Source organism: Biomphalaria glabrata, chromosome 2, assembly GCF_947242115.1.
Source record: "Biomphalaria glabrata chromosome 2, xgBioGlab47.1, whole genome shotgun sequence".
In the NCBI taxonomy this organism is placed as follows: domain Eukaryota; kingdom Metazoa; phylum Mollusca; class Gastropoda; family Planorbidae; genus Biomphalaria; species Biomphalaria glabrata.
Window position 1 is genome coordinate 31233654 of NC_074712.1, and position 13770 is coordinate 31247423.

Below are 13770 nucleotides of genomic sequence, written 5' to 3' on the forward strand. Positions count from 1 at the left end.
ACCAATAAACAATCACACCAAATAAACTTTCCTCGCTGGCCGAATCAGAAAATGCATATTTTCTAGTAGCTGACGGTGTCACGCCCCGAATCGAAGCAAAAAATGTTTTTTATATTTTATTATATTTGAAGTTTAATAATGCAGGCATTTTCTTTTTAAAAAATATATTTTTAACATGTTTTTCTTGTTACAATTTTAATATGGATGGCTTGTTAGATGTAAGCAATAATCCTTTGTTACATTGAATGAAGTATTGTAACCTTGTTACATTCAATGTAGTATTGTAACTCTGTTACATTCAATGTCCTCCTCAGCTTTAATATTTGGTTTGATTTGTCTCGGCCTGACATTTGTGGCTGCCCAACTCGGCAGTATCTTACAGGTCAGTCTTTTGTTCCCTCAGTTGGATAGTAGTTTCTAATTCTGAGGTTTTATCTGTGTTTACATCTTTATGATCTGCTTGTCAATCTGTCACACTTGAAACTTCAACTAACAATCTTTTTAAAAGCTTGTGAACAATGTTGGGAACATAAATGAACTGACTTTATGATTACATTCTGACTAGCTTTGATATTCAATAAGCAAAATAAAATTATTGATTAAAAAAAAACGTATATAAGGAGAAATATCGCAAAATCACAGCCATATATCTCAATACTGCAGGAATAAGCTCAATTTTTATTTAAAACAAAATTAATAAAGTACCACTAATTGATTCACTTCATTAATCTTTTTATTGATTCATGTATTGTGATCGACAATGAATAATAACACAAAATTTCAACTTGATACGAGAATGGGAAATGGATGGAAAAGCATGTACAAAGAGACGTGTAATAAGGGAAGTAGCTCCACATATAGAAGGACCCTCAATAAGTAGCATTTATTTCCCTTTTTCAATACCAAACAAAATAATTAATAACCAATAAGTAAATAGATTCATGTTTGTTTGTTTTGTTCAAGTACAAAATAAAGTTGTGCAAAGTTTCAACTTGATCCTAGAATAGGAAGTGTCAGAAATAACATACACAAAAATTGTACTAGGACAGACAGAGGGAGTTCATAGACAGACAGAGAGAGTTCATAGACAGACAGAGAGAGTTCATAGACAGACAGAGAGAGTTCATAGACAGACAGAGGGAGTTCATAGACAGACAGAGAGAGTTCATAGACAGACAGAGAGAGTTCATAGACAGACAGAGAGAGTTCATAGACAGAGTGAGGTCAAAGACAGACAGAGAGAGTTCATAGACAGACAGAGGGAGTTCATAGACAGACAGAGAGAGTTCATAGACAGACAGAGAGAGTTCATAGACAGACAGAGAGAGTTCATAGACAGACAGAGTGAGGTCAAAGACAGACAGAGGGAGTTCATAGACAGACAGATTGAGGTCAAAGACAGACAGAGTGAGTTCATAGACAGACAGAGTGAGTTCATAGACAGACAGAGTGAGTTCATAGACAGACAGAGGGAGTTCATAGACAGACAGAGTGAGGTCAAAGACAGACAGAGAGAGTTCATAGACAGACAGAGTGAGTTCATAGACAGACAGAGTGAGTTCATAGACAGACAGAGTGAGTTCATAGACAGACAGAGGGAGTTCATAGACAGACAGAGTGAGGTCAAAGACAGACAGAGAGAGTTCATAAAGCTTTAAAAAAGGGATCCCTATTAATAAAAAAAAAAAAAAAAAAAAAATCGTCCAATATTTCTACATACAAATGAAGAATTTCTTTAAAAAGAATTATAAACTTGGTATACTGTTGTAGACCCAATAATATAAACTACTTTAAAGTTAATACAACCGTATAGTGTAAGTGTATACTGGTATATAGTATATAGTTAGTATATATCTCTCTGTGTCATTAGTGACACTTTTAAAGGAGTGTCCTCTGTGACGTAGTTCTCTATTTAAAAAATGCTTTATAATTTGAGGTGTTGATTTCTGGCGTTTATTTATAGTGTCTGGTTAACAATTGTTTGATTGTAGGCTGCGCTGTCTCTATTTGGAATGATTGGTGGACCACTGCTAGGACTCTTTTCGTTGGGAATGTTTTTTCCTTGGGCCAACAAATGGGTAAGTTGATATTTATTTCTGAAACAAGCTAGATCTAGTGTTTTTTTTGTGAAGAATTATTTCTGAAGCAAGCTAGATCTAAGGTTGTTTTGTTGAGATTTTATTCTGAAACAACCTAGATCTTGAGTTGGTAAGTTGAGACACATTTCATAAGTTCCCCAATCATACCCACTGCTATTCCCTACCTTCCAGTAAAGTAAAAAAAAAAAGTAAAGTTCCCCTTTCAGACCTTGCGATCTATTAGGGCAGATGATGTTAAGGTCATCTATTTCTTTGACCAATGGCTAACGAGCAGGGTATCATGTGGCCAGTAAAACGACCAACAGCCTTTACTTTCCCCAACTGAAGTTGGCTACCCACTAGAGTTGGGTGGACTCAGGGGCGCCCTTAAAAACCCGAAATTCAAAATCCCAGTCTTCAATGTCATTATAACCCAGGACCCCATGTTCGGAAGCCAAGCGCTTAACCACTCGACCACCGCGCGCCCTCTAATTGAAGTGAAAAACAAATGAATATGAAAAACTGCTTTTTATCTAAACATGTATACTAGATCTATATGATATGATTTGTATGATTAAGGTATGTCTAGGTTTAGAAGTTGCAAAAAGTTCATGAATAATGTATGTATGTAAAATAGAGTCGTCACAAAGTTCAACAGAATTTCAAAATTTCGAAAAATTATTTCACATCATGAGTACATTTATAAGGCAACTGCTCACTCAGTAGTTTTTTTATAGCTTCTTGGTAGCTTCTTGGTAGCCTCTTGATAACCTCTTGGTAGCCTCTTGATTGCCTCTTGACGGCCTCTTGGTAGCATCATGATTGCCTCTTGATAGCTTCTTGGTAGCCTTTTAATAGTCTCTTAACGGCCTCTTGGTAGCATATTGATAGCTTCTTGTTAGCCTCTCGATAGCCTCTTGGTAGCTTCTTGTTAGCCTCTCGATAGCCTCTTGGTAGCTTCTTGTTAGCCTCTCGATAGCCTCTTGGTAGCTTCTTGTTAGCCTCTCGATAGCCTCTTGGTAGCCTCTTGATAACCTCTTGGTAGCCTCTTGATTGCCTCTTGACGGCCTCTTGGTAGCATCATGATTGCCTCTTGATAGCTTCTTGTTAGCCTTTTAATAGTCTCTTAACGGCCTCTTGGTAGCATATTGATAGCTTCTTGTTAGCCTCTCGATAGCCTCTTGGTAGCTTCTTGTTAGCCTCTCGATAGCCTCTTGGTAGCTTCTTGTTAGCCTCTCGATAGCCTCTTGGTAGCTTCTTGTTAGCCTCTCGATAGCCTCTTGGTAGCCTCTTGATTGCCTCTCGATAGCCTCTTGGTAGCTTCTTGTTAGCCTCTCGATAGCCTCTTGGTAGCTTCTTGTTAGCCTCTCGATAGCCTCTTGGTAGCCTCTTGATTGCCTCTCGATAGCCTCTTGGTAGCATATTGATAGCCTCTTGGTAGCCTCTCGATAGCCTCTTGGTAGCCTCTTGATTGCCTCTCGATAGCCTCTTGGTAGCTTCTTGTTAGCCTCTCGATAGCCTCTTGGTAGCCTCTTGATTGCCTCTCGATAGCCTCTTGGTAGCATATTGATAGCCTCTTGGTAGCCTCTCGATAGCCTCTTGGTAGCCTCTTGATTGCCTCTCGATAGCCTCTTGGTAGCTTCTTGTTAGCCTCTCGATAGCCTCTTGGTAGCTTCTTGTTAGCCTCTCGATAGCCTCTTGGTAGCTTCTTGTTAGCCTCTCGATAGCCTCTTGGTAGCTTCTTGTTAGCCTCTCGATAGCCTCTTGGTAGCTTCTTGTTAGCCTCTCGATAGCCTCTTGGTAGCTTCTTGTTAGCCTCTCGATAGCCTCTTGGTAGCTTCTTGTTAGCCTCTCGATAGCCTCTTGGTAGCTTCTTGTTAGCCTCTCGATAGCCTCTTGGTAGCTTCTTGATTGCCTCTTGGTAGCCTTTTGATAGACTCTTGGTAGCATTATGGTAGTCTCTTGATTTCCTTTGATAACCTCTTGATAGTCTCTTGATTGCCTCTTCCTCCCGGTGGATTGATAGGACTATGAAGAAATTCATGGTTCTCAATTAGACAAAAGAAATGTCAAGTGACTAATGTAAAAGTATTACACAATGCCCAGTGTATGGCCTAGATTGATTGAATTACATACCTAAACATTTTCCAGGGCGCTTATGCAGGATTGTTTGGCAGTCTGATTCTCATGTTCTGGATTGGCGTCGGGGCCAGTGTAGTGAAACCACCAAACGAACAAGCTCTTCGCTTCACTAACAACTGCAACTTGAGCGCCTTCAGTCTGGATGCTTTAATGTCTATGAATAAAACAACGACGACAGTTGTGGACGACACGTAAGTCAGGGGCAGATAACTTGTTTTCTTTTTAGTTTAATATTGACATTTGAAGCTGACATCTAAGGGTCGTTTTAAACTAGAATTACTTAGGTAGAAATAAATCAATACAATAAAATCAATACAAATCAGAACATTGTTTCTTATCCTCCATATTCCCTCCATTTAAAGAAAAAAAACGAGCTTATAAATTTTATTTATACATTTTTAAAATGATCTTTATCTATTTTTTAACACTTTGTGACGTTAAATTTAAAGTTTACACCCACAATCATATTAAAAAGTTGGCATTATTTAAATATAATCACACTGAATTTTTTATATTCTAAAGAACTACACTTATAACTCATGTTTTTTTTTTACACTTTTTTAGAGTTCCGGCCTATGGTCTGTACACGCTGTCCTATATGTGGTATAGTTTAACAGCGGTATTAGCCTGTATAGTCATTGGCTTAGTAGTCAGTTTCATAACAGGTAAGCTTAAGTGTACATTGTCAACTACTTCAGCTAGAAACATCGGAACTAAGAGCTATATGATCAGTGAAACAAGTGGTGTCAAACCTACGGGACCGGGGCCAAATCCGGTGCAGGATGCATTGCGATTCGGTCGCACAAAACCTCTGCCAATAGTGCATGATAAAGCCAAAGAGCTTTGTTCAATTAGACTCAAACATTTGTATTACCAAGGTTATATGAGCCCACTCTGTTTGTCCGGTACAGACTTTGTAAACTTTGCACAACTATTCGATGTACCTAACAAAACCTGAATCAATTTAAAAAATATAACAAATTAGTAAATAAATTATTGGTAATTAATTATTTTCTTTGGAATCGAAAGCATGCTGTATATGTGAAGTTATTCCTCATATTTCGTTTTGTACAGATTTTTCTCCCACTTCCCATTCTCGAATCAAGTTGACATTTGGCACAACTATTCAGTCAAACATGAATCAATCCAAAACATTAACCAGTTAGTTAATATCTTAGTATTAAAGAAAAAGGGAGCTAAACCCTGCATTATTCAGATAAATTGCAGTGATTCTGCGATGCTTTCACTTGTATTTTTTTTTTTTTTAGTTTTTTTTTTTTATATTTTGCTTTTTTTTTTTCGCGATTTGGCTGATGAGATTGAAATTTATTTGGCCGCGAGACCGAACAAGTTTAGGGCACCATTGGTTTCAACTCAATTCTAGATAAGTAAAAAAAAATGTGTAATTACAAGTGGCACGTTTTAGCTTCCTATGGTACAACAATACATACTGGGACTATGAGACTAACTATTAAGTACATTAGAATAAAAGATTATCTTTTCGATCACTTCTATTAGTTTAGAAATTCTTTCTATAAGACCAACATTATTTTATAGCCAATATAATGGGTAGTGAAGACACTACCACTACTCATCCAAGATGTTTACTTTGTTACACCAGGTGCAGTGAAAGCCAAAGAAATCGACCCAAAATTGATGTGTCCCTTATTTGACGTCATATTTCCTTTTTCATTTCTGCCTGAAAGTATCAGGAAGCCCCTGCGGTTAGGAGTTCAATATAAATCGCAGGTAAGTTTATGTTATGTTACACCCAGAGGCGCGGTGGTTGGGTGGTTAAGTGCTTGGCTCCCCAACCTGGTGTCCAGTGAAGACTGGGATTTAGAATTTCGGAATTATTAGGCCCTCCCGACTCTAATTGGTACCTGACTTGAGTTGGGGAAAGTAAAGACGGTTGGTCGTTCTGCTGGCCAATGATACCCTGCTCGTTAACCGTAAACCAGAGAAAACTATGACATTAACATCATCTGTCCTATAGATTTTAAGGTCTGAAAAGGAAACTTGCATCCACAATGGTTATGTTGAAGACCTTGGTACATTCAAGTCAAGCATGCAACATTCTTTTTGTTGTACATTGGTTCATCAATCAGTGAGCTTGTTCATTGGTTCATATGTTGAGTACGGATTGTCATAGCTTATATGATCATTGATTGGTTCATATGATCTGTTAGCTTTTTCACTGGTTCAAATGTTCAGATAAAATTGTCCCAGCATTCATTGCACTTACTTAAGCATTTATTATAAATCATATACATATTACTCTAATACCACTTAACGGCTTCTATCGGGTTAATGACGTCAACTATCAAAGTAGTTCTGGAATGTTGAAACTTTTGGCTTTATATCAAAGCATTATTTGACCTATATGCACTGTCCACAGGCGTCCACCCTATCGTTGAACATAATCTTGAAGATTTGAATGCATATTTGATTGATGGTCTCCATCAGTCTTTATCTGCAAGGCCGGCACGTGAAGATGTGCCAGGTAGTGTGTTGGGTAGGACAGTGAAGATGTACCAGGTAGTGTGTAGGGTATGACATAATAAAATGTTATTATACACTCCAACCAACGTAATGGAACCTTGTATAATTTGACCAAGAAAAGAAATACTCGTATGACTCAGTCAGTTTACCTTTGCATCGTAAAAGAGGCCACTTTTATTCAACAAGTGCTAGACCATAAAAACATTGATAAGTTCTCTTCTTTTATTGGGCAAACATAGTATATATTGATATACGGCAGCAGACGCACAATACACACATCTTGACATGAACTAAACAGAACTAAATGATTGAGATGAATTGTTTAAATCTGAAATATGTTCGTTTCTTTTTTTCCCACAAAAAAAAACAACAATTTGAATAAGCTTATACTCTATATACACTTTTCTAATAGTTGAGGTCCTCAGGGCCGGTCCTAGTAATGCCACATTCCAGCTGCGTGGGACCCTTCAGCTGTCGTATATTATACACGAAAAAGTGTGATCTTAACTATCCCGAAGCTCGGACTAACCCCTCCTAGGCACAGGATCATGTCTCGGTCTGAAAAAAAAGAAGAATGTCTTCACATGCCAAGTGTGGTCTAGTAGCATACAACAGTCTGATAAAAATAATTGTCCCTTCTCGAGTTTGTTAATCAACGTATGCGCTTTGGTTTGTAAAAAAAAAATGCACTGAAAATAGCGCTATCCTATTGAAATGTAATTTTATTGTCCAAAATTAAATGCAAATTTTAACTTCCTTCCCGCAGACGGAGAAAAGTGAAACTCTTCCAAATGGACACAACATGAAGGAGAACGAAAAAGTCCAAACAATATCAAATGGTCACAGCCTGACAGACAAGCCCCAAGACCTTGACATCAAAATAATCGTGACCAAATCAAGTGAGGAGCGCCTGGACAATATAGCGAATGGCAAGCCAACAGGCCACTCCGACATCGGCCATGCTTGCTACACCAACATCCTGGCCACCAGCATTAGCAGCGAAAGTGTTCAGAAATACGACACTCCTTTCTAATGGTAGCGAGAACCTTCAGGACACCCTCTCTAGGGCAGTCTCGTCAACTCTGAAAATAAACTGGAGGTGAAGAGTAAAATAATGAGAGGCTTCACTAAGAACCTGTGGCGTCGCTAGTGGAGAGGGGAGGGGCTTATGGGGGGAGGTACGGACGAACTGTACCATGTGACACTCAACAGGGCCAGACACAAAAAGTAAATCTTTAAAAAAATTATTATTTTTAATTGTATGTTATTTATTTATTTTTATCTTGATCAAAGAAGATAATATTTTAAAAGAAAAAAAAGTAATGGTTTATATTTGGAAAAAAAAATATTTTGGTAAAATATTACTGCGGCGGGGTAACACATTTTTAAGTAACAACACTGGATTTCACCAGTCCTAGTGACGCCTCTGTAAAGGACATCCTGATACAATCGAACTAGTTTAATTGCATAGCTAGCGTGCAAGGAGCTGCTGAAGGAGTCCAAGTGAAAGAATATAATATGCATTTGTATTGTTTAAAATTGTAAACAATTATCCGAACATTGCCATTATGTGATATGCTTTTAATCGGGTTCCACTGTACTTCATCCAATTGAAACTACAAACATTATGATCGATCACAATCAATTGTCCTACAAGCAGCGAGTCTGTGTACTTATGTAGGCCATAGTCACATACTCTGCTTGGTGAGAATAATTTATTCGGCACAAAAAATATATAGTTTCTATTGTTCAGAGGCGGCCTTGGCAGTAGGCAAGGCATTGGGCAAGTGTCATAATAGGGGCCTTATATTAACTGAAAGCTTAATACCTTACTAATAGCCTTCGCTCTATTTAACATAGGTGCTGGAAAGGCTTCAACAGCAAATGTTTCCCCAATAGATTCACCACGCTGTATGTAGAATTCCAGAGCGTACTGGTATATGATGGCCTGATGGGGACATATGGATCTCCAATACACAGCCTTTGCTCAGACGCGGGACTTTAAAGGTCCCGTAAACTTGTTCGCCACCACCAAAGGCCACCTCTGTAGTTTTCTTTGGTATTATTGATATTTCAAAATGGTAGAATATTTTATTTTCATTGTATATATAATTTTATATTATGTTAAGTAGTGCTTTACTTATGTAATATTTCTGTAATACTGCCTTTGTAAATATTTGTCCCTTGTGTTCTTGATTACCCGGTATTGTATTTAATAAAGTTATTTACGGTGCATCATTAATGTTTTGTACAGCGAATATTTATCCCCTTTCTAATACTAGACCCAGATTACAATCTAAATTAGTCGTACATTAATTAACCCAACTTCTCGTACCTAACCTAGATTTCATAAATAACAGTAGACTTAGTACTTGAGTTCAAATACAATGAAGACCCGCGGCCCACTTCTAACATCAACGCGAGATTTGAACCATTACTTACTGTACTTTGTGAAATATTTTTATTAAACTTTGACAAGACCATTTCTGTGTTTTTGTAATCTAAGTGTTTTAAAATGGAATTTCTTCAGTCACTAGAGTCAGTACTATGTCTCGTGTTGGTTTTATATGTGTTAACAGTGAGCATGATCCGGTCCATGACAGATCTTTCTACATGTTGTATTAAATGAAACGCATCTAAGTATAATAATAATAATAATAATAATAATCTTTATTATCCGTAAGGAAATTTGTCTTACAATTTGTGCATTACACCAAACAAAAAACATTATAACTATAAGAAACCAAAGTGTACATTCACACCAGACGCACTCATAATTTACATGTGACAAAGTTTATACCAGATTGCTCTTATTTAATGATTTGATTGCCAGGGGAACAAAAGAGTGTTTGTGTCTGTTTGTCTTTGCTATCGGTGTCTTGTATCTCTTTTGTGATGGTAAAATCACAAAATCCTGACACAAAGGGTGATTCTTTATTTCGAGGACCTTGTTAGCTTTTTAATAGATGTTTGTCTCAAACAACTGCCCAAATGGGGTTTGTTTTTTGCCAATGATTTTGCCAGCAGCATTTAGGATTCTATTAAGTTTAGTACTTGACTATCTGACCAATATCTTGTCCAAATACTCACCCATAAATTAAACCTATTGTTAAAGTAAATCTCCATCACTAATCATTGAAGTTATTCTTAGAACCAAGAAGTCAAATAATTACTTGTAAACAATAAAAAAAGTGGCCAAAAGTAGCGATGGCTAACAGCTTCAATGTGGTGACTCCCGCCCAGTCTCACTTTATCAAACTGTTGCACGTAGAAACCGTGTGTTTAAAATATAGGCCTACTTTCACTCACTGGCGGATCCAGGGGGGGGGGGGCGGTAGGGGCGATCGCCCCCCCCCCCACTCGGACGAATTTTAATATAGAATTCACACAACTCGTATACGAATTTATTACTTATTTTAATAATATATACTAATTATTTATATTTAAACCTATTTTTAGATTATTTCGCCCACCCCTCTAGTATGTTGGTCGACATGGTGAGGTCGCGAGGGGGTGATGGCATCAATTCCGCCCCCCCCCACCCATAAACTTTCGAGTGGGGGGGACGGTCCAATTTATAAGTAGAAATCACAGCTTGCTAACAGAATCAATTGAATATCTATATGATTACAACTTGTTATTGGTATTTTAACCGATCTATGTCGTTCCCCTCTTGGCCAATGGGGTGGGGATCAAATACCTCTAGTGCCCTTCCCACCTAAAACCTTTGAGTAGGGGGGCGGTCCTACTTTTCGGAACAAAATTAGTTGAATTAATATATAAATTTTATATTATGAGAAATCATAGTTTGTGAACAAAATTAGTTGAATTAATATATAAATTTTATATTATGTCGCTCTCCTTCAGGTATTTTTGCCGATTCGGTGGGGTAGGGGGGGCGATTGCATGTACTGCCCTCCCCACTCTAGCCCTCTGAGTGGGGGGCGGTGCTATTTTTATGGAGAAATCATTGTATGCGAACAAAATTAGTTGATTATGTATATAATATAAACTACGTGAACCCATTGTAATCTCAAATTTTTTAATTAGTAAATATAAAATGAAACAAGATTACAAAGAGAGTTTGTGTTACACAAACTCAGAGGCGGCCCCCGTCGAAGTCGGATCCCTGTCGGATCTGCATATTCGCAAATAATATTCAAGAGGTGATTTAATTTTGATGTAAAATGTTTTACACGTTTCGGATGTTCCTTCAGAGTTGAAGATAATTACTTCCTAGTCCAAACCTCCCGCAGGACGACGGGGGATGGGAGCGGGCAGGGTTTGAACCCTGGGCCATCCATAAATCTAAACGACAGTCCAGCGCGCAAACCGCACGACCAGGCAGCCATCCGATGGTCAAAAGTAATAATGTTTCAAAGATTCATTTGCCGTAAATTTAAATTTAATAAAAAAATAGTAGATTAGTTTTAGTATATTAAAACATTACAATATTGATCAAAACGTTTGGAAATGAAAATCTACACTTTTTTTTTACACTTTAAGTTTAGAAATTGAAATTCTACATCTTAATCTAGTCTATTTTAGTCTAAACTAGATCTAGAAATTCTAGATCTAGACTCTAAAATAATTTTAATTAGAATATAAATCCAGATCTAGATATACTGTAATAAAAATCTAGATCTAGTTTAAAAAATCTAGATTAGATCTAAATCAAGATATCATTCCTTTTTTAAACGCGAGTCACATAACGAGGCTTAATAAACATTACTATACCGAGTTCTTTTTTCATTTCATTTGAAGAATTAATTCCATATAACGTCAGAGGGAAAAAAAACACTACATCACACGGCCTAGCTAGACTAAAAATCGCCTTCATCTATAAGAGCCTTTTATCGAGTGTTCATAGACTTTGGTGCACCGAGTGCGTTCTTTTAGCATTTCATTTAAAGAATTCATTCCATGTGACGTCAAAGGAAAAAAAACACTACGTCACAAGGCCTAGCTAGACTAAAAATCACCTTTATCAACACGAGCCATTTCTCGAGTGTTCATAGACATTGGTGCACCGAGTGCGTTCTTTTAGCATTTCATTTAAAGAATTCATTCCATGTGACGTCAAAGGAAAAAAAAACACTACGTCACACGGCTTAGTTAGACTAAAATATGTTTTCATTAATACAAGCAATTTTTTCGAGGGTTAATAGACATTGGTGCACCGAGTGCGTTCTTTTAACATTACATTTAAAGAGTCCATTCATATGACGTCAAAGAAAAAAAATTCCATTACCTCACAATAGGCTAGTACCGGTACCATAAAAAAAAATGTCTTTATTTACACGAGATATTTAACGAGGGTTCATAGACATTGGTGCACTGAGTTCTAATAGATATTATTTAAAAAGGATCAAAGCCACATTGTTTTTGCGTTTTGTCTGTCAGTCGGTCTGTCCGTTATCTTGATATAAAAAAACAACAACTAAAAGTTATTAAAAATTGATTAACCTTTATTTTACGTTTCAAAACATCGCAATAATTTTTAGGTATGAACACAATTGAAAATTTTATATAATAGATTGTTCCGGATGTTTGTATAAATAGTAAAAGAAAAAGAGAATTTCAGATAAATGTAATACCGTTAATTAAATTTTTTGGATGGTCTCGTATAAAAATTAGATGTACTAAAGCCACGTGGAGAGATTTTCATACCTTACTTTGGTGTTTGGATTCTGTTTTCCTTAAAAATCGGAACATAATATTAACGATAATTAGATTTTTTAATGTTTTAGTTAGAAAGTTAAATGTACTGTAAGAGAGTAGTGAGTTAAAATATTTTTCATAAAATCCGTAAAAACATTATTTCGTAAATGATAAGATTATTTGTTTATTAATTAGAAGAGGGAGTTCAAACAATTATTTGGCGTTAGTAGATTTTTAAATAAATTCGGAAATTTCTGGCGACGATTTGTAAGAAACAAAATCCGGAACTTTCTTTATCGATTACAAAACTTCTATGTTATGTTTTACAAGAAAATTAAATGTCTAAAAAGTAATTTTCAGAAATCAATTCTAGTAAATTACTTTTTTTAAAAGCCTTATGCGATTTCAAACAATCATTAGGCATAATTCATGTTTTATAAAACAATAGCCGGAACATTTTAACACTTAATGAAATATAAGTCAGTATAGAGATTATGATTTAGCATTAATATGCTATTTACATAAAAAACGGAACAACATATTATTGATAATGTGTTTTTGCAACGTTTAAGCATGGAAATTGAATGTAATATAAGTTAGAAGAGCAAACAAACATTTGTTGGCGTTGATTAGTTTTGCAGAAAAAAATCCGGAACAATCAATTTTAGATACTTAAAACTATTGAGATGTTATGGGAGGAACATTAAAGGGTAAATCAGATTTTCAATAGCTTTTAGAGTTCTAGTTTTTTAAATCTAATCGTGACGGACAGACCGACCAACAGACAAAACGCACAAAAATAAGCTTCTTTTATTCGGATGGGGGCACTAAACAAAAAATAAATAAAATCTGATTTTTAAAAAAAGTTTAAGGAATTGGTTTAGCACCTGATCATGTTGCGACGTTACGCTACTGCACCAAAATCGCTGCATAAAAAGTCCATTTAAAAAAATGTGCGTGATATTTACATACAAAGTGCATTATTAGCCTTTATAAACAAACAGAAATGTTTTCTTTTAATTTTAGCAGCTAGTTGACCAGAAAAAACGTCTTTAACTATTATTTGTATTTGTTTTAAACATTTCCTGTACATTTTAAAAATATATTTGACTTAGTGATACTGAAAATACACAAAAATTGTCCATCTTTGTTAGCATATTGTAACATTGCCTCCCTTACATTTACGTAATTGTTTTAGAATTGGTGTATTTTTATGAAAAAATCGCTTGCATAATTAATTTTATAAATTAAACGGTTTGCTTTTAGAAAACCAAAAGTAGCCGTTGCACCTAAACTTTTCAAGCCGGATTTAATGATGAAATAATATTTTTCATATCTCTTCTAGTTTTCGAGATCTGAGTGTGACAGACGGACAGACGGACAGACG

General features: G+C 36.1%; 1 protein-coding gene across 7 annotated transcripts in view; it reads left to right on the forward strand.

Moving 5' to 3' along the window:
• The window catches only part of LOC106053211 (sodium-coupled monocarboxylate transporter 2-like), a 68945-nt gene extending 59740 nt beyond the window's left edge, over positions 1-9205 (forward strand). For all 7 annotated transcript variants that reach the window (XM_056020045.1, XM_056020046.1, XM_056020044.1 and 4 more), the window contains 6 exons: positions 315-382; positions 1992-2078; positions 4230-4411; positions 4785-4885; positions 5842-5969; positions 7489-9205. In XM_056020045.1, the coding sequence (XP_055876020.1) occupies positions 315-382; positions 1992-2078; positions 4230-4411; positions 4785-4885; positions 5842-5969; positions 7489-7755 (833 nt within the window). In that variant the 3' untranslated portion in view covers positions 7756-9205. The remainder of the gene's footprint in view (positions 1-314; positions 383-1991; positions 2079-4229; positions 4412-4784; positions 4886-5841; positions 5970-7488) is intronic.
• Positions 9206-13770: the final 4565 nt, after the last annotated feature.